This window comes from Onychostoma macrolepis, chromosome 16 (assembly GCF_012432095.1).
Source record: "Onychostoma macrolepis isolate SWU-2019 chromosome 16, ASM1243209v1, whole genome shotgun sequence".
In the NCBI taxonomy this organism is placed as follows: Eukaryota; Metazoa; Chordata; class Actinopteri; order Cypriniformes; family Cyprinidae; genus Onychostoma; species Onychostoma macrolepis.
This window is the reverse complement of record NC_081170.1, coordinates 21,702,702-21,725,617: the sequence shown is the minus strand read 5'-3', so window position 1 is coordinate 21,725,617 and position 22,916 is coordinate 21,702,702. Positions and strand designations below refer to the sequence as shown.

General features: G+C 35.9%; 1 protein-coding gene across 3 annotated transcripts in view; it reads left to right on the top strand.

Moving 5' to 3' along the window:
* nbeal2 (neurobeachin-like 2) overlaps positions 1–22,916 on the top strand; it is a 76,152-nt gene that overhangs the window by 16,395 nt on the left and 36,841 nt on the right. The window contains exons 1-17 of one of the 3 annotated variants that reach the window (XM_058746201.1): positions 3,126–3,329; positions 5,103–5,191; positions 5,938–6,099; positions 6,301–6,382; positions 6,900–7,012; positions 8,445–8,527; positions 10,150–10,235; positions 10,370–10,682; positions 12,725–12,831; positions 14,334–14,420; positions 17,403–17,486; positions 18,444–18,542; positions 19,867–20,498; positions 21,207–21,339; positions 21,953–22,072; positions 22,158–22,500; positions 22,602–22,684. In XM_058746201.1, the coding sequence (XP_058602184.1) occupies positions 3,300–3,329; positions 5,103–5,191; positions 5,938–6,099; positions 6,301–6,382; positions 6,900–7,012; positions 8,445–8,527; positions 10,150–10,235; positions 10,370–10,682; positions 12,725–12,831; positions 14,334–14,420; positions 17,403–17,486; positions 18,444–18,542; positions 19,867–20,498; positions 21,207–21,339; positions 21,953–22,072; positions 22,158–22,500; positions 22,602–22,684 (2,646 nt within the window). In that variant the 5' untranslated portion in view covers positions 3,126–3,299. Of the gene's footprint in view, positions 1–3,125; positions 3,330–5,102; positions 5,192–5,937; positions 6,100–6,300; positions 6,383–6,899; positions 7,013–8,444; positions 8,528–10,149; positions 10,236–10,369; positions 10,683–12,724; positions 12,832–14,333; positions 14,421–17,402; positions 17,487–18,443; positions 18,543–19,866; positions 20,499–21,206; positions 21,340–21,952; positions 22,073–22,157; positions 22,501–22,601; positions 22,685–22,916 lie in introns of those variants that run through there. The other 2 variants (XM_058746200.1, XM_058746202.1) reach the window with 2 other exon arrangements.

The following is a 22,916-nucleotide window of genomic DNA, read 5'->3' as shown; positions in this document are numbered from 1 at the left end:
GAGGCTAGTAGCCGTTGGTGGAGATACGGGCTGTTTGTATGGCAACTGGGTGGGCCTTTTTTATTTGGCTAGGTGTGTATAAAGTTCATTTGTCTTAAATAATCGGGGAAGTCTTAAAGCATTTTGAATGCGTGTTGCCTCCTGAAGAATATTTGAGGATTTTCACATGTATCCTGAGGCCTGTGTTTACTGACATTGAGAATAATTAATAGAAACCCAGAGAAAAACTCTCTTTGTGTCCACTGAGCAGCTGCGAGCTCTCAGAGCCGCCAGGAATCTCAAACAGAATGGCTCATCTGTGATTTGCCATCTTCACAGAACACCACTGGAGTCAAATAGCATTCAAGAACTGACCTGAATTGAACTAACTCTACTTTATCATCACAAGACAATTATCATATTAACAGAAAAGGGAAATGAACAGCAATTAGTTTCCATGAGTAGGCTACAAATTGGTGTCTCATTAGAGAAATGAATTTGATAAAATATCGTCTACCATGAAATGAATCTATCATGAAATGTAGTTCATTTTAAACGCATCAAATGTCTCCATCCCCCCCTTAAAATGGGGATTTTGGCCCGTTCCACATCAGAGATTTGGACTTTCTTGACTATATCAAACAATGATATCGCACAACAATGTCATAATTTCAACCATAATCATCAAATTACATAAATGTACATTAAGTATTATGGACAGAAAGACATAAATAATCTCATTCTACTTTTAAAAGATGTACCCATTTTAACCATTCCTTTCTATGACCAAAATTATGGTATGAAAAAGATATTTGAATATAATTTAAATATAGGCAAAGTCCAATAACTTAACTATATGCAATGTTTTTATTTATTGTTAATTACCAAAAATAATAATTTCATATTATTTTCTAATATTGTCCAAATTTTGACTGATTTATTCAAGTTTCAAGCCCTGTTTTGTACCTTATTCATGGTAAGAATCAGGAAGTATTTACTGTTGCACATGCATGTTTGTCACATCTGGATGTGAACACAAAAAATAACGACGGTTTCACAATATCTGTTTCAGTTCTTAGATCTGCCTAAAACTTTTTCATTTCCTATTGTCAATTAAAGAAATTTAGCATGTTGGCTGTTGCTGTTATTTTTGACTGTTTGTTTGAGGAAGTGCAATTTATAATTCTGTTGAAATGAAGCAACCCCTGACAGATCATCCAGTGGTGTAAGAGAGGTTACAAGACTGCCCACCCTCTATGTAGTACGTACAAAGTACGATTATATACATATTTTATATGTAAATAAATGTTTGTGTTTCTTTAGAAAAGCGTCCAGAATAGAACATGATTGCCATAGCTGTCTCGTAAATCTGGTATAGTCTCAATAAATGAAATCTGTGTCAAGTTCAAAATCTAATTTACTGGATTCAGCTGTGCCAGAGCTTAAAATGGAAAACTCATTAAGGGTGATGATATAAACAGTAGGCAACACTGGGCCCATAGAGACACACTGTTGGCATTTCCTCCTGTTAAGCTCAGCACTCAGTTAGGATCAAGTGATCAATCGGCAAAGTGACTCAATACCAGCTCAACTTCAGTTCCGTGTCATTGCTTTATGAGTTTAAATTTAGGGTTCATCCCCCATACGGTTGTAAAAAGTGTTTTTTCATGCATCTGGTCAGGTCAGGGCATGTCACTTCCATCAGACTGCTGATTCATACCGATGACTGAATGCTCAGTCTTCAGGTTTCCCTCCAGCTATTACTTGAGAGCCACACCAAATCTTTTTGTGGGATAAAAGCAAGCTTTTACAATGCTCTCCACCATGGTGTGTGTACCAAAATGAGAGGATTCTCTGTTGCACAACTGGGCTTTCAACTCTGTCAGGGTCTTTAGAAAGAATTCAGTTCAATTACAGCATCATCACATTTTTGTCAGTCAGCCTTAGGTAGTGTGATGGTTTACAAAGCAGTTGTTGTTTTTCAGTTTATTGAAAGTGATTGAGAACTGGGTTTGTCCAGCTTCAAAATGACGTAATGGGCTGTAGGCTATAACAAATCATTGTAAGTCATATGACTCGTGTGAGAAACCGGTTGAAATGTGAAGGATGGATGGTTCACCCAAATATCAAAAACCAAACCAAACCAGTAAGACAGTAGTTCATCTTCGAAACACAATTCGTCCATTCATTGAAAATTATCCTAAAAGAAGTCCATATAAATCGTGCTTGTTTTTTATGATGTACAGATTTAATTTAGGCTTCTATTCACATATTCAAACATTGCTAAATCATACTTGCTTGACATGTAAGATCAAATCTCATTGCTTCGAGCAAGTAGTTTGAGCTATCATTTAACATAATTGATGTATGTGCGTTGATCAGTGTTTATATGTGAGTAAAAGCCTAAATTCAATATGTTCATCATACAACGAGATCAAGTGTCTTGAGAAGACTTTGATTAAACCCATCTGTACATATGGGATTTGTTTTAAGGGTTTAAAATGACACAAGTGTGAGTAAATGATGACAGAATTAAACATTTTTCATGAGTCAGATTTCGTTCAAGGATTCAACTGATCCATTTAACAGAACTGATCTGAATGATTTGCTCAACAATCAGAATGACCCTGTTCTCAAATTTAATTCAGTCAGAGACGTTAACAGCTCGCTGGACATGAAGATTAGCAGTGTGTGTAATGACTTAAATTCTGAAATGTTTGTGACTCAAAGGCTCAGATTATAATACACAAGTTGTATACATCACTATTATGAGACTTTTATAGTCCTTTTTAAGCTTGAAAGCACGTAGCCGCGTGGAGAAGTGCAGCCAGTACATTATTCAAAATTTCTCTTTTTATGTTCCTCAAATGTAAGAAAGTCATAGTTTAAATGACATGAAAGTGAATAAAGTATAAAACAACATGAAAGTGAATAAATAAATAAAGAAAGGTTGCATCAGGTAAGCTTACCGTAGCTTACCGGTTTTAGTTTGTAGCAAGTTGAACATACTCTACCAATAAAGCTGTGGTAGTGGCAAAGGAGGAAGAGAACATGGTGACGATGAGCCCAGCTCAGAGGAGACAGGAAATATGGCTCAGTTAAAGTGACTTGCCATTTCCTGGTTGCTTGTCAGAAGTACAGACAGCAAGAGAGCAGAAAAGAGCAGAGAAATAAATCAGCGGATGCATCACGATGGATTCTGCATGATTCTGAGGCTTACAGGCAGACACATTCTGGACCTTTTAGAAGCAACTTGGTGGGGGCTCAGCAGAGAACGGGGTAACAAGAGCCCCTCCACCTCACATCACCTGCCATGAGACATGGACTGGCCCCTAAATGAACAACAATTGGTAAAGTTTGTTTCTTTCCACCTTGAGCAGGTTTAGTCTTATTTTACGGTTGCTTTCTGCTGTAGTGCACATTGTTTTGGTATGCCAGAAGCCCTCTGTATTTTGCTATCAGTGTGTGTACATATCAGAGAGTGTTTTATGAAGCTGCTGACAGCCCAACTTCCCTTATGAGTAGGCGGATCAAGCCGCATCATTTAAGCTAAGCATAGCTCCTCGCTCTTTGAAATGTTTTCCACCAGCCGCTTTCCAATGACAGTCACATGCGAGGTTTTGTTCTTGATTGTACACATGTGACTCATTCTTGACAGAACTTTACAGTAAATGTTATTGTGATCTCTCCATCAAAGTTGAATTATATCAGTAGTTCCTTTTATTCATTGACTTCTATTTTTTCGATCATCATCAGCGGAATTATGATTCTACTGCAATCTGCTTACATTGCATTCAAGGTCTACATTTGATCAGTTTCAGTTTTCTTTCTTCTATGACTGTGCATTGCTACATGAAGCTTCTACAAAGACTTTATCGTATTAAATTACCCATAAAGGATATGTGATCTGTTTAACTAGGCCTTCTGTTTCAGTTATGTTCATCAAGTTGTTCCTTCACGCTCATCCAAGACCAGCTTTCTTTGTTCCAGCTCATTCTCGACTAGTGGAAAGATGACAGAATTTCATGCTTCACAGCACAGAAAAAAGGGATTTCTAACAATGGGAATTTCTTGTAGATTAGGTTGCAATGGTAGCGATTTTAAGATCTGTTTATCAAAGAAACTAATACAGCTACTGATAATTGTTGGCATATATTATAATGTATACTGTCAGAAAAAAAATGTGTACATTAGGTGTTCAACTGGTTTTTACTAAAAGGTGCATATTTGTACCTTCTTTTATATTTGCACAAACAGTTTAATGCAAGACATTATGGATTGGGCAAGTGGTACTTGTTTTTGTCTCATAGACAAAACCATTGTCACTGCTTTTAATGCAATATGAATTCACAGTATCCACTCTTACACTGCGCAATTTTGCATACCCTGTAGTTTCCTGTTGTGTTAACACAAATGTGTGCATGCTCTGATTTTGGAGATAGCACCCAGTCATGCTCATGGTGTAAAGATTTTCTACGCATGTGCAAAATTAAATAATTTCCAACCTTAACTGATATTAAGGAAGTTCAGAATAGTCTGGCTTCGGGTCTATTTGCCCCCGATAAGATGCGTTTCTCAAGGGGCTTTCACAAATGATGTGTTCAAAAACAACTGGACTGGGCACAATGGATGTGGTTTTAAAAGTACAACTTTTCAATTTAGATGCAAAAGGAGTACCCATAGACACAGAGATCAGCAGTTAATCAGCAATAATCATAAGTGTGAGTTTGTAACCTAGACCTCTCTACCCTGCTAAAAAAAACAATAGAAGCCCAATAGAAACCATCACAGAAATTCCAATAGTTTCCATTAAAATACCATTATAAATCATTAGCTTTTTCCAGTAAAACTATTACAAAATTCCTTTTTGTAGTGTGTTTTGGGCATTTTTCCAATAGGATTTAACATCCCACCAATAGAATCCATCACATACCAGTAGACACCATTATAGTTTCCATTAAAACCAATACAAATTCCCATTATAAGCATTAAAACTATTACATTTTCTATTGTGTTTTGGGCAGGGTTCTATTGTTTTTTTCAGCAGGGTAACCTTGGGGCTGTCCTGTCAAAAATGTTTTACAGCCTCTTACTTTTTCCTTTTATCTCTCTCTGTCTTTCAGAAAGATGTCGTTTACCTGCAGCAATGGTTGGAGGCATTTGTGGCGTCTTTTGAGAAGGTCATTGATGTGCAGTCAACGGAGCCTCGACGGTGAGTCAGTTACATGCTGGCCTATCAAAATGTCACAGGCACAGGGAGTTGATCTGTAGGTGGTCAGGTCCAGATGGAACTCTAACTATGATGGTATTTTAAGGCCTATATTTGTTTAATTGCTCATTTAACGGGTGGTGAGTTTGAAAAATCCATCATTTGAATACTTTCATCTCATCCTCCAGATCTGATTTACTGAGTCTTGATATTTGCTAATGTAGTGCACACCAGATCTAAAGATTAGCACATATACTATGTTGGAGATGAAAGATCAATTGCAGCCCAATGTTGTGGTTTAGCTAGGGTTGCCTATTTAAAATTTAGAAAAAGATCAGTTATATAAAAATAACTTGAGGCTTTCTGGAAAAGATTTTGAATAACATCAAAACAGCAAAATGTGATTCAATGGCCGAAGACATGCACCATCTTAAAAAAAATTGAGCAGACGAAACATTAATTTGTGCACTGTTTGGACAACGCCAAGGTGTATGTCCAAGACGAACGTTCAATAACTGAAAATAGTGTTTTGACTTTTTTAATGTCTATTTATCAGTTCTTCATCAAAACAAAATGAATCAAAACAAAAGCAAAACAAAAAACAAGCAAAAAATGGAAGCAAAACAAAAACATGCAAAAATGAAAACAAAACAAACTTTAAAAAGCAAGCAAAACTTAAAACAAAACAAACAAAAAGCAAAACATAAACAAACAAAAAGCAAACAAAACAACCTTCTTTTTGTCTGCAGGCTGGAGGAATGGAGCGCCGATATCCCCCTCATCCCCAAGGAGGTGTTGGTGTTCCTCAGCACCCAGCTGTGGCACAGTGCCCTCCACATGTCAGGGCAGGATCAAAGCAGCACTGCTCCACACCCACTGCTCCTCATCAAGTTCTTCATCATCATCTGCAGGTCAGTGCCCACTGAGCACATAGTGAATACCATCATCGTCTTTGCGATAATGCCCCAGTGACTCAAACCCCTGTTGATAAGCTTCTATCTTCAAACAGCAGGGATAATACAAGCCAGCAGTTTATGCTGAATTGCATAGCTGATGTGGATCTTCCCTGAGTGTGCAATAATACCATTTCTGATGTGAATCTCTGCTTGCAGGAATATGGAGAATATAGACTCTGAAAAGACCCCGGGGTTTGTGTTTGAGACAATCAAGCTCCTAAACTTCTGTTTGACTCAGGTAAGAAGTCAAAAAAAATCTATGAAACCGTTTCATAGCGGCTTGCACCTCTGCTGATACACTGAGTCATGGTGCTCATATTGGAAATGCAAGTTTGAGTCTAGGTTGCATCATTTCATAATCCAGTTCCCCTTCATCATCTTATTTTTTCTTGTCACCTCTCCATTATTCTATCAATATCAGGAAGCCATAAAAAAGACTAAGTAAAACTGTTATATTCATGATTATTTTTCTAGTTTTACTCTGGTATTTTTTTAAAGCTAGTTCAAAGTTGTTGAATGTTTGTTTATTCTAAACATGCCAATGAAACTTTCATTTCTTAATTGTATATTACTATGCATGTGCTTTTGGTGTTATTGTAGGTTTCTGAACTAACAGAACAGGTTGAATCAGAAAGCTTTGGGTGGAAGACCTCTGCTTTATTGAAAGGAATGTTTATGTGTTAACAAGCCAAAAACAGATAGGTTTGTGTATTGTGTAAGACTCAGTCGAGTGCGTTTATGTATGTGTGTTACAGCTGAAGAAGCAGCCAGATGATCAGAGCACTTTACAGTCGGTGGTACAACATGGCCTGTTGCTGTGCGAAAATCTCTTTGACCCTTATCAGACATGGAGGAGACGGCAGGCAGGGTGAGTGTGTGTCTGTGAGTTGGGCAGGGTGTTAAACCACAACAAGAATGCGTAGGAGCCATTAAGAGCAGCTAGCTCTGTTTCAGCTCCACTCTAGCAGTTAATAACCAGTCCTCACCTCTCAGCTCTCAAGCCTTCTTATGCTCAGCTGTCTGAGCTACACACAGCGCAAACTTCCCACAGCATGTGGGAAGCAAGGAGCACTGTTCTGCCCATCCACTAATGTGCAGGTTATGAACTGAGATGTATTATGAAACAGTCCACCTTTCTTGGCCCCTGTAAACAGCCTACAAATAGACTATTGAACTTGCTAATTGCTTGCAAACCGAGTAGTCCATTGTACTATATTAATGTTACAGTGTTACAATGTTTTTATGGAAACATTCTTTGTAGTAGCTTGGGATATCATGTCAGCGTAATGGTGTCTAGTAGATTAATCATGTTGTACAGTAATATAACTTGAGATATATTTGGTATAGCCTATGTATTAAAACGTAGTGATACCATTTTATACTTATGTTGTTGTTTTTTTGAACATTTATGCTTAAAACAAGAAAAAATTTGCCAGTGGGTAAGAAAAATAAACACCATGGTGTATGAATTGATTAATCAACTTGTACCATGATATTTCAACCTGATAACATAATTGTACTGCCATAATTAATATTATTAGTTAATTTACATAAGAACAATACATTTTTTTATAATTAGATTTTCCCTAATTCCTGTGTTTCATCTTTTAAATGTTTTTTGTTTTTTTTTAATAACCTACACATGACATGGAGGTAAACAAAAACAATATTTAATTTTTAGTAAGTGTTCTTATTTATTTATGTTATTTTAAAATGATTTATTTTAATTTTACATTTTTTTTTTAATGATTTAATTCATTATTATTAGCTTTTCATTAAACTCACAAACCCCCTGCAGTTCCTTTTACGAACCCCAGTTTGGGAAACCTTGACATAACGTAATGATTAATGCATTTCATGTTGTTAATAACAATGAATGGAGTACGTTTTCTTTCTCTTTGTATTTTTATATCAACATGGTACAAGATTTAACTATTTAAATCAATGTGATAAACAAGTTCGGTCAGAAGTAATCAAAAATAGTCTGATTATATTACCTAAAATGTGCAATGTAATGAATTACAACACTAACTAAATTTTTTTATATATAATTTGGTTTTAAGTAACTTCCCAGCTCTGTATATAGCCCCTATATTGCTGTTTTTCATTATTATCAAATACTATTTTTAACTCTTTGATAGATTTATGCTTAAAACATGAAAATTCAAGATATATTCTTGACTATAGGTTTAGAAGATGATTTACTGCAGTGTCCTGTAGCTTATTGCTTTAGTAATAATTTAGTAATTAAGAACTAAGTAAGTATTTCCATAAAGAGCTTTGATTTGTGTGTTTTTCAGGGAGGAGGTCAGTATGCTGGAGAGAAGCAAGTATAAATTCTCCCCTCTTGTTCTACCAGAGGAGCTTCCTTTGCTTTTCCACGGTATGTCACCCACTCCTGCCTTCTGACACAATCTTTAACCTCCATTTACTCCCATCTTCACATCCTGGGAGATATCGCACATCCCGCCTCCTAGGAGACAAAATGTTGTTCGTAAAGAAATGGCGATCTGATCCCTATAGTATTAATCCATAGTGATTAAGGGCTCTGCTGTGTCATGTTATTTACCTTTAAATGTGCTTCATGTAAATCACCTTTAATCAGTGGAGTTGTCCTTTTTTAAGTGATAGATGGTTATGACTTGTTTCTTCTGTTGTGTCAAGCTCTGTCTGGACATTCTGTAGAAGCAACCTTCTGCATGGATATGTAGGGAGAGATCTGCATTTTATTTATAGATTATTGAGATAATGTGATGTATAGGACAGTTGAGGCAGGAAAGAGTGAGGAATGGGATTTGAACATGAGCTCTTTATAAGCACCCAACTTAACAAATCTGAGAAGCAGGACTGTTGCAGCCTGCAGGCAATGACTAAAACAAATAACATAATCCTGATAATGATGCAAGCTTTGTTCAAGTGATTATAAGCTCTGTGGAGCAACTTCCACATCTATATGTAGTTAGTAGGCAAGCTGCAGTGGGTCCAGGTTGCCTGTGGTCGTGAGGTGAGGTAAACTAGCTTCTTGTGCTGAAAAGTTGTTTTTCACCAAAAGGTTTCTCCACATCGTATTCATGATGTAATGGTAAACTTGTTTGTATGAGGTTTGTTCGATTTTCTCATCTACTCAGCATGTCCTAAATTCAAAGGTTGGGTGACCATATGAGCACACACTTCAGGGTTTTGGAACAGAATTTTGTGTTTATGTGAGTGGCACGGCAAATCCCCCTAAAATGAAATCTCAGGTACACACTGTGGAGGAACTTAAAACTCAAAACCTCTCCAGGGGCTGTTTCATAAAACAAGTTTACCAAATAATCCAGGCTTATTTCAGTTAGTCTGATTTATTTTGAACCACATCAAGTGACAATAAGTCAGACTAACTGAAATAAGCCCGTCTTATTTGGTAAACTTGTTTTATGAAACCGCACCCAGGTTCACATTTTGGTGTTTTGTTTTGCTTTTGTTCTTTTTGATCTTTTTGTTTAGTTTTGTTTCTTTTAGTTTTTTTGTGTTGTTGTTTAGTTTAGTTTTGCTTTGCTTTGCATTGTTTTTTTGTTTCAGTGTTTATTATTTCTTTCTTATAGTTTCAGTAAACAGAACAACAAAAGCCTTTAAGCCCTGAATTGGTTAATTTTGACTAGTCTTTGTGTTTTAAATTTGAGGATCTGTGTTCATTTGAAGCATCAGAGTTTTTGTATGATAGGTGGTTTCCATTTCATGACAGTTGCTTTTTAAGGGATAGTTCACCCAAAGATGAGAATTCTGTCAAACCTCATTGGACCACATTGACTTTATTTGTATGAAAAAATTCAGAAAATTGTCTTCAGTGTTCTAGAAAATAAATAAATGCACATATTTGGAAGTGAGTAAACGATGACAGAGTTTTCATTTGAATGAACTTTCTCTCCATCAAAAATATGTTTTTGTGCCTTAAAATAATGACAATTGCACAAATGATGCTCAGCTTTAATATTCTTGAGACTAAATGACTGGTTACACCCACAGACTACCTACAAGAGAGCGAACTAATCCCAGAGCCGCTCGTGGTGAGACTGGTGCATCTACAGGGAGCTGTAATCAGTGGATGCAAGGTAAATGAGACTCTCTGGTCCTGTTTACATTAACATGTATTAACGCATGAGGGATTTCAGAGGGATCTCTGGTTTTGCAACCACATACCTCATTATATCAGTGTGTAATGTGCTGCTGTTTGTGTGTGTTTCAGAAGAACGGCCTTCTCTCCATCACCCCCCAGGCTGTGAAGGACCTCATGTCTGTGCTGCGTTCCTGGTGTCTCACTCCTGCCTCATCCCCGCAAGAGCCCAAGGAACCTCGGCTGCTCAAAATGACCCTGCGGTGCCTGACTGCAATGATCCACCTTCTGCACTCCAGCAGCCCAGCCGAGGGGCAGGTGGAGATCCGGACAGTACTGGATAGTTACTTCCAGCTGCTCAACTGGAACCGGCCACCAGACAGTGAGCAGCGAGATATGCAGACCTGGGAGGATAACCTCATTACCCTTCTCGAACATATGCTGAGTAAGAGAATATTTGCCATCACTTTTTAACCCCATTTTGATTTTCTTCTGTGGAACACAATTGAAGATTTTTTCAAAAATGTCTCAGCATTGCACCCCATGTTATATATATATATATATTATTCTACAAAAATCTTCTTTTGTGTTCTGCAGAACAAATAAAGTCATACAGGTTTGTAATGGTATTGAGTATATGATGCCAGAATTAAAATTTTTAGGTGAACTATCCTTTGAATACACCAATATTCCCTAATTGAATTATTCTGCCTTATAAGAGGCCTGATTTCAGCCTAATTTAAACTAAGACTGCATTGCATGGATCCTTTGTAGAGAAAGCCCAAAATGCCTTGCAACAAGCCCAGTGAAAAGATTTATCCAAGATGGCCGAATTAGTGATTTTGAGTAAATTAATTATTTTAACCAATAATTGTTTATTTTTGTGTTTATTTGGTTATCATGCTACTAGCTTAGAAACATGTTAATGTCAGGCTTTGAGTTTAGTCTCCTATGCAGAATGCTATTTGTGTTCAGTAGCTACCTTTGTAAAGTGTTTCAAATCACTCACTTTTGAGATTCTATGGCTGTTAGGATAGTTTCGTTTGATCTTTTTGTTTGTTTTGTTTTTTATTTATTTCAGTATTTAGCATTTTGTTCTGTTTTGTTTCGTTGTTTATTAATACTTTCTTGCAGATTCATTAAGTAGAAAAAACTCATCAATTGGTTAGTTTTTGTTAGTCTTTGAGTTTCAAGTTTGGTATCTTTTCATCCAGTATTCTATTGTGGCTCCCATTAAAGGGATAGTTCACCCAAAAATGAACATTCTATCATTATTTACTCACCCTCATGTTCTCCCAGACTGGTAGTACTTGTTTCTATGGAACATAAAAGAGAGTACTGAGGTTCCATGACTGTTAGGATGCTGCCTCAGAAAGCAGCAGTTTTGGAACGAAGCTTATGTGTCTGTACATTACAATATATCCTAATCTCTAAACATTAAGGATCACCCTGTTGGCACTCACTGAACCTCACTGAACAGCAACCAGTAATTGTTGTATTGTGAATACAGTAGTAAGAACCCTTCCCTTGCAATCCTCTTGACACCATACGTCAAACCTAGAGTGTACAGCATTACAGGACTGTAGATATTTGAATACACCAGTTTTATTAAGCAAATCATTATATATAATTCATTGTTGTGTTTGTACTTGCTTGTTTGTTTTGTTGAAGGTTTGCATTATATTTGCTCTGTCTATTTGTGTCTATTAGGTTCCCAAAGTCTGTTTGTGTGTTTAGTAGCTTTCGTGATGCCTCTACAACTTTGTTACCCTCTCTAGGTTTCTGTGTTTGTTAGGGTAGTCAATATTGAATTAAATTTTAGGTTGAAATTGATATGAATGTATAGGGGAAATGTATGGTCACCATTTCCTTTTCACTATTTTAAACACTTTTTGCCTTCACTAATTCAGTTATAATTTACATTAAATGGTCCTGTAGTGTGACAATCGTTTTTCAGGCCTCTCAGTTAATATAAGATAATAAACTGCATGCATTATAATTATAAAACAAGCAGGAATATGCATATATGCATCTATCAACTTCCCAGAAGTATTTCATGTAATGGGCATGTAATATGATATTATGTCATGATGTTGGTCTTTTGCAATAAATAAATCAAACAAAACCTTAAGACTGAATATCAACACAACAGTGAATTGTAGTGCTTCTAATTCTAGATATTTAACCCAGATCACTGTGTGTGATTATGTTTGATTTTGTTTTTAAACATTTAAAATGTTTTTGTAGTGAACTTCAACCCCTTTAGCAGAAGCTCAGAGTAATTGTAGCCAGTTCTCTGGAACCAATTTGAATCGAGAAGTTGCAAAAGGTCACAAAACAGCTATTTGGTTGCATTTCATTTCTTCTCCATGAGTAATGCAGCTGCCCCAGCACTGTTTATTTAAGTGCTTTAAAACTGGCACAGTTCTATCTCTCCAGAAGGCACAAGTCAAAAAGACTGAATGTTCTTGTGTTTTTGCCTTGCAGATGCTATCCCAGAGATCCTGCAGTGTTCAGACCGGCCGGTTTTGCAGGCTATCTTTCTTAATAACAACTGTTTCGAGCACATCCTCCGCCTCATCCAGAACAGCAAGGTCAGAATGCTACCTTCCTAAACCCGCTGAGATATCTGCAGCAGCGCTTCACATTTCCAACCCTGAGGATTGAAAAATGAGTCTCATGGCAGACAATGGAAATGTGGCGGTCTGCTGATGTTTGTTCTGACAAAGTACTGAACGAGAGTTGACTTCTCAACCACAGATTTGCCAGGGTTCAATCCAGAGGTTGCTTTAAACTAAAATGTGTTTGTCATTTATCAAATTTAAAAGTAGTGACTGATACAGTATTTTAAAATAATTACAATTATTTTTACATAAGATCTATTGGTTTTCTCTACTCAGGAAACATTTCCACTGAAGGATGTTAGTAGGGATTTGAAGCATTTCTTTTAAATACATTTCATCAGAAAAAAACTAAAATGTAAAAGCTGTCAGGGTAGTACCAGCTGTCTTAACTATTTATTATTTAGTTTTTGTTTTTATTTTTATGTTATTTTTTATATATCTATATTTATACTAATTTCATTCAGTGATTTTAGTACTTCACCTAAACATATTTCAATTACCAATGCAACATTTCTAATTTTCATTTAATTATTTAGCTAATATTTATATTGTATTTCAGATTTATTTCAATTAGCATATGAAGCAGTTCTTTCACATACAAAAAAAAAGTCCTACAGTCATAGTCATGCGACTACTGTCCTAACATCAAAAGTAATTTGGAAATGAAAAAACATGTGTCTGCCAAACAGAACAAGTATAAAAAACAGGAAATGATATCATAGAGAGGATCCCTGCTGACAGAGATATCATAATAAAAACGTTTATCAGAAATATCAGATAGTTTGACCTTTGACAGGACAAGGTTAGTTCATTTCAGGGATTAAAAATCATGTTTTGTCGCTCACTAAAATGTAATGATATTTATTTATTGAATTATAATTGTATTAAAAGAATATTTAAATTAATAATATACTACTTGACGAGTTCAATTGAAACTTTCTTTGAAGATGATATAAAAATGTTTCGAAACCAACATGAATACTAATATTGCAATTCTAAGAACTTGTGAAAATCTATTTTAAAGTAGTTTTTTTTTTTTTTTTCAAAGATTGAACACTTTTATTTGTCATTTACCCATTAAGCCAATATATTACTGATCTCATATTTTACTGACAGATAAAAATAAACCATGACAGACGATTTACAACCCAGTGCATCAAAGTGACGACCAGTAATTATTTGTAGCACAGCCTGTGTTTCCATCCTGTGATGAAATATAGGTTCTGCGTCATATGTTTGTATGTGATCACAGTGGGTTTAGGTAAGCTGGGTGGTTTTCGAGTGTGTTGTAACTAGGCATTACGTTGTGTAATGAGGATTTCGTAGAGCTTCTCTTTTTCGTCTATTACCTTTTCATTTCTTTTTGCTTGATCTGTCAGTAAGTTCAACTTCTGCTTGCTTGTTTTATCTCTGACTCACTTGTGTTCATGTGTTTGTGACGCGGTGTGTATGAATGTGTGTCTGTCCTGCAGCTTTATCAGAGTAACAGATTTAAGGTGGAGTGTGAGGGCCAATGTGACCTCACTACACGTTTGCTCACAGAGGCTGAAGTGGAGCAGGTACTTTCCCTTCACCGCTGATCAGTGTGGCGTTCGTCAGCAGGAAACCCACCCTTCACTTGACTGACACAAACACAGACACGCAGACGAATACACAGATGCACAACTGCTGACTGAGCAACATTAGATTCCGTATAAACAGCGTGCAATGTTGTCTAGGTGAATATACAGCCGCAAAACATCTGCGTGTGCCGGTTAATGTCAGAGTTGACTTAAATGCAACGAAAAATATGAAACCTCAAAACATTATGATGCTATTATTGTACCATGGTACTTAGATATGACATGATGGTACTATTTGTGTTCTAATGTAGCTGATAGATAACATCAATATTTTAGGGGAATGTCATGTAAAATTATCTAGAATAAATTTGTAAGATTTTTGAGAACTTTCTTTACCAAATTAATTATTTATTTATTTATTTTTGCTTAAAAATGTGTTTGTGCATGCATATATGAATGTCAAAGATAATGTGTTTATTTTTAAGTCATGAATGCATGCATAATTTAATTTTAAATCTAAAAAATTCAATATTAAATATTTTTGTGTTTAAGATATTATTATTAGTAGTAGTAGTATTAAACCTACACATATTACATTACATTACATTACATGATTTTATAAAAGCAGAATGCATACAATTTTTCAATAATTTGCAAAATGCTTTTAAAAATCGTTTTAGCTGGAGTATAACAATTTTCCCCAAATTATTCAATATCAACACCATTGGGTAGTAGTGAAAACATAGATTTTATTAATATTTTGAATTATATTTATATGTACAGTTTTCGTTTTAATTTTGAGTTTTATGTGCTTTTGTCATTGTATTGTTTTTTTTATTTTATTTTTTATATTTCTAAAAATAGTTTTCATTTATTTTTATTTAAATTTTAGTTTGTTTGATTTCAGTTAATAATTTTAGTACTTCACTTAAACGTTGTCCAGTTAGTTGCCAAGGCAGCATTTCTAATTTTCGATAGTCTGTTTTTAATCTAATTATATATATATATGTATATGTGTATGTGTGTTTCTTATATAGCAACACTGTTGTAAATAAATATGGAGATCACATAGTACCATGAAATTAACATTTGATACCATGGTACCACATCAGTACATTTCTAAAGATTAGTGCAGTGTCAGTACACAGAGTTGGAGGGTGAGGATCCTGCTGGTTGTGGTTTAGTGTGTGTGTGTGTGTGTGTATGTGTGAAGTTCATTAGATGTACTTGCAAGGCCGTGTCGCCTTGCATGTTGTCTTGCAGTGTGCGGAGTGTTTCTAGATTTTTAGCATGTCTAGTGTAGCTGTGGTGCTGTGGGTGTAAGATTTGGTGTGTGTTTCATTTGGTGGTCTTTGGTGGGATAGTGGTGGTAAATATTTTGAGAGGTTAAAAGTGAGAAATCTGCTTTACTGTTGCATGTTTTAATCTCTTTAATTTAATTCATAACATTAATTTGTATTCAGTTTGTTTTTAACAGAATCTTGTGCTTCAAGGAGAAATGTTCAGAATTCATATCTGCATGCTTCTCTCTGAAACTGTTCAATTAAAAGGAATATTTCACACAAAACTGTTTACGCTACTGATCAAAGGTTTGGGGTCGGAAAGATTTTTACAAATATTTTGAAAGCATTAAAATATTGGTAAGCCAGAGTACCATGGAGAATTACAGAGTAATTACCTAGTTAAGTACTTAGTAGTAGCCGTTGTACTTGCATGAAACAAAATGCACTTACCATGTAACTAAGTTATGGAACAGCCTGTAATTACAGTTTGTGATTATGTAGATGTAATAGGCAGCTATTGATACACATAATAATAACGTAATAGACCTATAGTACTATAGATGTGTATACAGTACACCTTATCCAGTTGCACCTTGGTTTGATTTAACCCACCAGTACACAGCTAAAATACATGTACTACATTTCTAATTACATTACATATATATATATATATATATATATATATGTGTGTAATTTATTCCTTTGGTAGCAATGCTTTATTTTCAGCAGCCATTACTACAATCTTAAGTGTCATATGACCTTTCAGAAATCATTCTAATCTGCTGAGTTGGTGTTCAATAAACATTTCTGATTAGCCTGTTGTAAGGAAAAGGCTTATGCTGCTTAATTTTTTTTTAATATATATTTTTATTTTTTATTTTGGTAATATAAAAGTCTGTCACTTTTGATCAATTAAATGCATCCCTGCTGAATATTATGTGTTAATTTCTTAAAAATCTTACTGACACCAAACTTTTGAATGGCAGCGTCATTATTTACTCACCTTAATGTCATTCCAAACCCATATTTTGGTGTTATTGTCTGTGTAAAAAAAAAAAAAAAAAAGAAGGGGGAAGAAATTCTGAAGATTTTTTTTTTTTTTTTTTCAGCTCTTACAACATTTATAGTGGCTATGTGTGTCAAACAAGTTTTCTGAAGCTGTAGGATAACAAAAAAAAACGGTCTCACTTTATATTAGCTGGCCTTAACTACTATGTACTTACATCAAAAAATAAGTACAATGTACTTATTGTGTTCATATTGTATTGCAAAACACTATTGCTGCTATTGAGGTGGGATACGGGTGAGGTTAAGGACAGGTTTGGTGGTATGGGTAGGTTTAAGGGTGGGTTAAGGTGTAAGGGATGGGTCAACAGTGTAATTATAAAAGTAATTACAGAAATGAATTACAGATGTAAGTACATATAGGTATTTTTAAAAGTATAAGTACATGTATGTACACAATAGGTGCATTGTACCAAATTATTAATTTAAATGTAAGTACATAGTAGTTAAGGCCACCTAATATAAAGTGGGACCAAAAAAAAACATTTGTCATTGTCCATGTTAAAATCATTGTTTTTTCAAAAAATTCTCCTATGGGCTTGGAAATACATATTCTTGGGTGAACTAATTTAATACATTAGAATGTGAATATGAACTAAATGATGTGTTTATTTTGCATATGTGTGTGTAGGTCTGGGAAAAGGGCTCTGACTGCATCACAGTACACGCCATTCGAGTTCTCACTGCCATAATGAGCAACTCGCCCTCTGCCAAGGTATTACATGTCATCGACTCATTTCTTACACCACTCGTTCCTTATGTATGTTTCTCCTAAAGTCTCTGAAAGGTCAGCATGCAGACGTCTCTCATCTTATCAGCGTGATAAGTCAAAGTGCTTGCGTATGATAAATATGCCCCCTATGCGTGTGTGGTTAATCTTATCAGCACATTTGATGTGGTTCTGCAGAACCAGGTCACCCATGCTGACATTACGACATGCGCTTCCTCCTTTATTTTATGGCACTTACTGAGTTATTTGTCTGGTCCAAAAGTATCATAATCCCATATCGTGTTTTTGTTTATTATTAGTGTATTTAGGTTTCTTGTACCAAAATGCAATGTCATGATATAGATTTCATGACATTGTTGAGTTTTTCTCCTCCTCAGAATGAAAGACACTTTTTTTTTTTTTACAGCTACTTCTTTGTGTAAATGTCCTTGTTTTTATTGGCTAACCTCTTTGCTGTTGGGTCAAATATAGTTTGTGCCGCCCTGTTCTTCAATAACACCCTCTTTGCAAAGTAAACATTGTACTGTGGCACAACTATGAAGATTTATGGTTATGTTTTCTCTGTTTTTGCAGGGCAGTTTCAATAAATAATCTGGGTGGCTTTGCATTGTGAAAGCTATTTACATAGTAGACTTTCTAATTTAACTTAAATTTGAAGTAAAATCCTGAATTGTCAAGTTCACTTAACTTTGTTTTTTTAATTATTATTTACTTAATCATTTTAAGGCAATGGGTTTCCTCAATTTTTTAAATTTAAGTCAACTTATCACTTTTTACAGTGTGTTTTTCATGATATACCCCTTTAATATCCTAATTTCATGTGAAAACGTTTCTGCTTTGTATAATACCTTTTGTTTTTTGGTTTATTTTGGGGAACAGGGTGGTAAAAACAGTTGTTGTATGCTTGTTCAATTGTAATGTAACTGTGGTTTTTCTTCCCAGGAGGTCTTCAAGGAGCGGATTGGCTACTCACAGTTGTTTGATGTGTTGAAAAGTCAAGGACAGCCCACCAAAAGACTCCTGCAGGAGCTGATGAACATGGTGAGTGAGAAGAAACTGTAAGTGTAACTACTATCACAGATGGTGTGACCTACATTTCCTTCCTTTTTGACATTTAGTCAGAAATGTATACTCATTATTTTATTTACCCATAAAGTAATAAATAGTACTTTATAACCAAATAATTAAACTGACACACTTTCACGTGAGTCTCCAATCAGTAGCCTATTAAAAGTGGGTTCATTTTACATAGAGAGAGGGTCGCTTCATGGGGGCGGACATTTCTAAACTAATGTTGAAGTACCAAAATAACAAAAACAAAACTGAAAGTATAATTTTTTTCAGGAAATTTTAACAATAAAATGCCGTTGTGACGCTCTTTGCTGTGGCGTGACAAAGTGCTGTATAAATGCCACAGTTCAAACGGCAGCGCAGAGCACGAATGAGAGTGATCGTTGCTTCCTCTTTACTACTAGTTTTAATCTCATGAAATCGCTCCGTGTTTCAACCACAGAAAGCGTCAATAAAACAGCTTGTAAACAAAATGTCACATAGCATTTCATTTACCTCAGGCAAGTCATCTGGGTCCACAGCATTTTGTAAAATATTAGGCTATATACTCATTATATTTTACTTAAGTGAATATAAATGAATATATTTCAACAACAAATAGAATTTTTTTTTTTTTTTTGACGTTATTTTAAAAACAGCATTATGTGCAGTTTACATGTCTGCATGCAAATTTTTAAACTGAATGTTGAATGTTATATTTAAAAATAAATAGTAATTAAATTTAAGTTTGGGCTCCGTTGTTAATGTAAAGGGACTCCCTATAGTACTTTAGAGCATAAGCTGAGGTAGATTTTTATCCTTAAGAAAAAATGTATTGTTATTAAATTTATTTAAAGAAAGAGCATTTTTTGAAACCACTGTTTAATAATAAAAAAAAAGAAGCAATTCTATGTTTAGTTTTTGCCCCCGCTGTACCGAAGCCATAACGAATTTAGTCAGTTGCCAGGATAACTTTTTAATATAATTAATTGAAGTTGATATACTAAAATGACTAAAATAACTAAAAACTAAAATAAAAAATTATTAAAAAATAAATAGACACATTAAAAAAACGAGAAAAATGCACAATAAAAATTACTAAAAAAAGATAACTAACTTAAGATTAAAATGAAAATGTAAAATATAAAAATAAAAATGAATTTGAAATGAATAAATACTATAATACTGGAGAGCTACACACATGCATGCTTCTTCATTAAATGCGGTAAGTTTTTCAGGATAATGACTGAGAATCGCCATGCTTAAAAAAACTTTTTGCTTTGTCCTTCCCCTGGTTCCTTGTTGTTTCTGTCAGGCTGTTGAAGGAGAGCATTCCCAGGCCATGCAGCTGGGCATCAGTAACGAACAGCCTTTGCTCCTGCTGCTGCAGTGGTTGCCTGATCTGGGCTCTCGCTCTCTGCAGCTGCTGGTGTCCCAGTGGCTGGCGGCCGTGTGTCGAGGAACTCTGTCCTGCCGCACCGTAGCCGTCGAGGCGGGCTTAGTAGGCGCTCTGCTGGAGGTGCTGTCCGAAGCCCCGGAGCGGCTCGACCGGCAGTGTGCGGATGCACTCTTGGGCTTGCTTCAAGACTTGGGATCTCTTTCTCTACGGCCCTGTGAACTGAAGAGTCTGCTGAAGCTCTTGCGGACTGAGCCCGGTGCACCCCCTCACCCATACTGCGGGCGTGTGGTAAGGGTGCTTTCTGCCATGGCCGCTCGCGGAGAGGGTGTGTGCAGCGCCTTGCAGTATTTTGATCTTATGCCCCCTATGGCGGGTATTATGGTGCCAGCTATACAACGCTGGCCAGGAAGCGCATTTGCTTTTCATGCTTGGCTATGCCTCAACACAGACTTTCCTCCACCCCAGCACCACTACTCAGAATCTCACCTGACAAACCTAGATAATATGGTTCGAATGGCTAAGGGACCACGCAGGAAACAGCTTTACAGGTATTCTCAAGATAGATGGGTGTTATAATGCAAAATTCATCATCTAATGTATTACTACTTTTTGATATACATTCTTCAGTGCCACATGATCCTTTAGAAATCATTGTAATATGCTATTTGGTGCTTAGGAAACATTTATTTTTATTATCATAGTTGAAAATGGAACCATTTAAGTATTAATTTTACTAAATTATATTTTTAAATTATTATTATTTTTAAAATCAATTTTAACTGATTTTTCTGTAAAGCCATTATTTAATTATGTAATAGTGTGTGTAAATATGCAAATTGTGCATCTGCAGTATGTGATCATTTTCATTTATCTGTAATCAGTAATTACAACTTACAAACTTAACGTTAACAATTTTAATACTTATGTTTGATTCAGATATGAGATTAAAATATACACCTTAGCACTCATGACTGCAGTTAAACGTAGAAGAATTGCAAAACGCTGATTAAAATCATAGCAATATTTACAATTGTTGATTAATTTTATATTGCAGATAAAATCATAGTGAGTAAGTGGTGAATATTCAATATATTGTCCAGGCCTACTTGTAACAAAATGCTTGTACATATTGTAAGTCTAGTACACTTAGAGTAGTCTAGAAATAGCAATATTGACAGCATGCTGTACTGGTGATCAAGAGTACTTGTTTTGTGTGTGCTTATTCCTTCAAAAGCTGTATTGTGTCCTGTGTGTAGTTTTTTCACAGCAAGCGGAACTGGCTTTGAAGCTTTTTTCACCACAGAAGAAGTTCTGGTGGTGGCAGTATGTACTAAAAAGGAATACATGGCCGTTTCCCTGCCAGAACACCCATTTAATGATTGCGCCTGGGTTAGTGACCTTACAGACAACTCACACACACATTAACATAGACAATTTATGGAAGAGAAGACAGAACACTTGTATGAAAATAAATATTAGAAAGATATTGCTCAAAATGGCAGTGGTTGGAAAGACCCCCCTTTCTGTTTACAAAAAGACAGTTACCTTTTTAATAGAAGCATCACATGTATTTTTGTTTTACTGCAGAATTACCTTTAGCTTGATTAGCCTCTTTAGCATGATTTCAACTAAAGAAGTTAATTACTTTATGATATCCAGTGTTAGATAAAGTTACTAAAAGTAATGCATTACAATATTGCGTTACTCCATTAAAAAGTATCTAACTGCGTTACTTAGTTACTTTTTATGGAAAGTAATGCATTACGTTACTTTTGCATTACTTTGTCACCTGGGCTGAGCCTGCTTATTTGTTTTTAATAACAAAAAAAGTTGTATTTATGTTATTTTGTTACTTATATGAAAAAGTAACTCAGATATTTTGTTGTAAATTTAAAAGTAATGTGCTACTTTACTAGTTACTTGAGAAAGTAATCTGATTACACTAATGATATCTTTATAAGGTTTTATTTCTGTATTCAAAGTCTTATTCTTACCCTTCTAGCACTCAGTAGACATTGTTCACGTTCCTGGCCGTCGTCCCTTTGGACAGAATGTGGTCACTGTTTATGTGGACGGAGTGCAGCGTAAAACAGCACCGCTGCGCTTTCCTTCTCTGAATGAGGTAAGTAAATGTTATAGTCTGCAGGAATTTGATTTATTATGAACATGTTTTGTTTCATTGGTATGTTTGACTATCAACATTTCAGCCTTTCACTTCTTGCTGCATTGGATCAGCTGGTCACCGTACCACTACCACCATGACTACCTCTCCGACCCTGCCCAACCAGTCCCACTCGCCCTCCGAGATGGCATTTGCAGCACATGCTGGGCCACCCACCCTTGCACGTTCCCAGTCCTTCCCTGCATCCTTTGCAGCAGCCACAGGGGGGCGGCCAGGTTTGAGTCGGGACAGTCCAGTTCACACCATCCCGGCAGGGCTACAGGACACTGCGTGGGGCTCTCCTTCATCACTGGGCGGCCTTTTAGCCACGGTGTTCATCTGCCATGAAGCTCTGCAGCCTGCTCAGGCACGAGCCCTGTTCACTGCAGGTATAAATGAGACATCCACCGCATTCATAATGCAGAAATTCACATATTCAACCAAAAAGAAACAAGCGTTAAAGAATGTCTATCTCTGTTTCGCTTGGCAGGTCCCAATAATGTTTCTCTATTCAAAGCTGATGGTGAACCTTCAGAAGTTAACAGTAAACTAGTGTTATACTACACCCCACAGGTAATTATCTTCCCAGTGATCCATCTGATACATACACATACACACACACACAAGTTACAGCTGGAGTCGGCGTCTCTCACCTCCCCTGAGCCCATTGACTTTTAACAGACCCCCTAAATCATGCAGTGGGTTTGGTGGGTGGTAATTGAGAATGAATGGGGAAATACACATGAGAGGAGGCAGTGCCTCCATCGTGATGTGATTGGATATGACTGGTTATGATCGGCTGTGA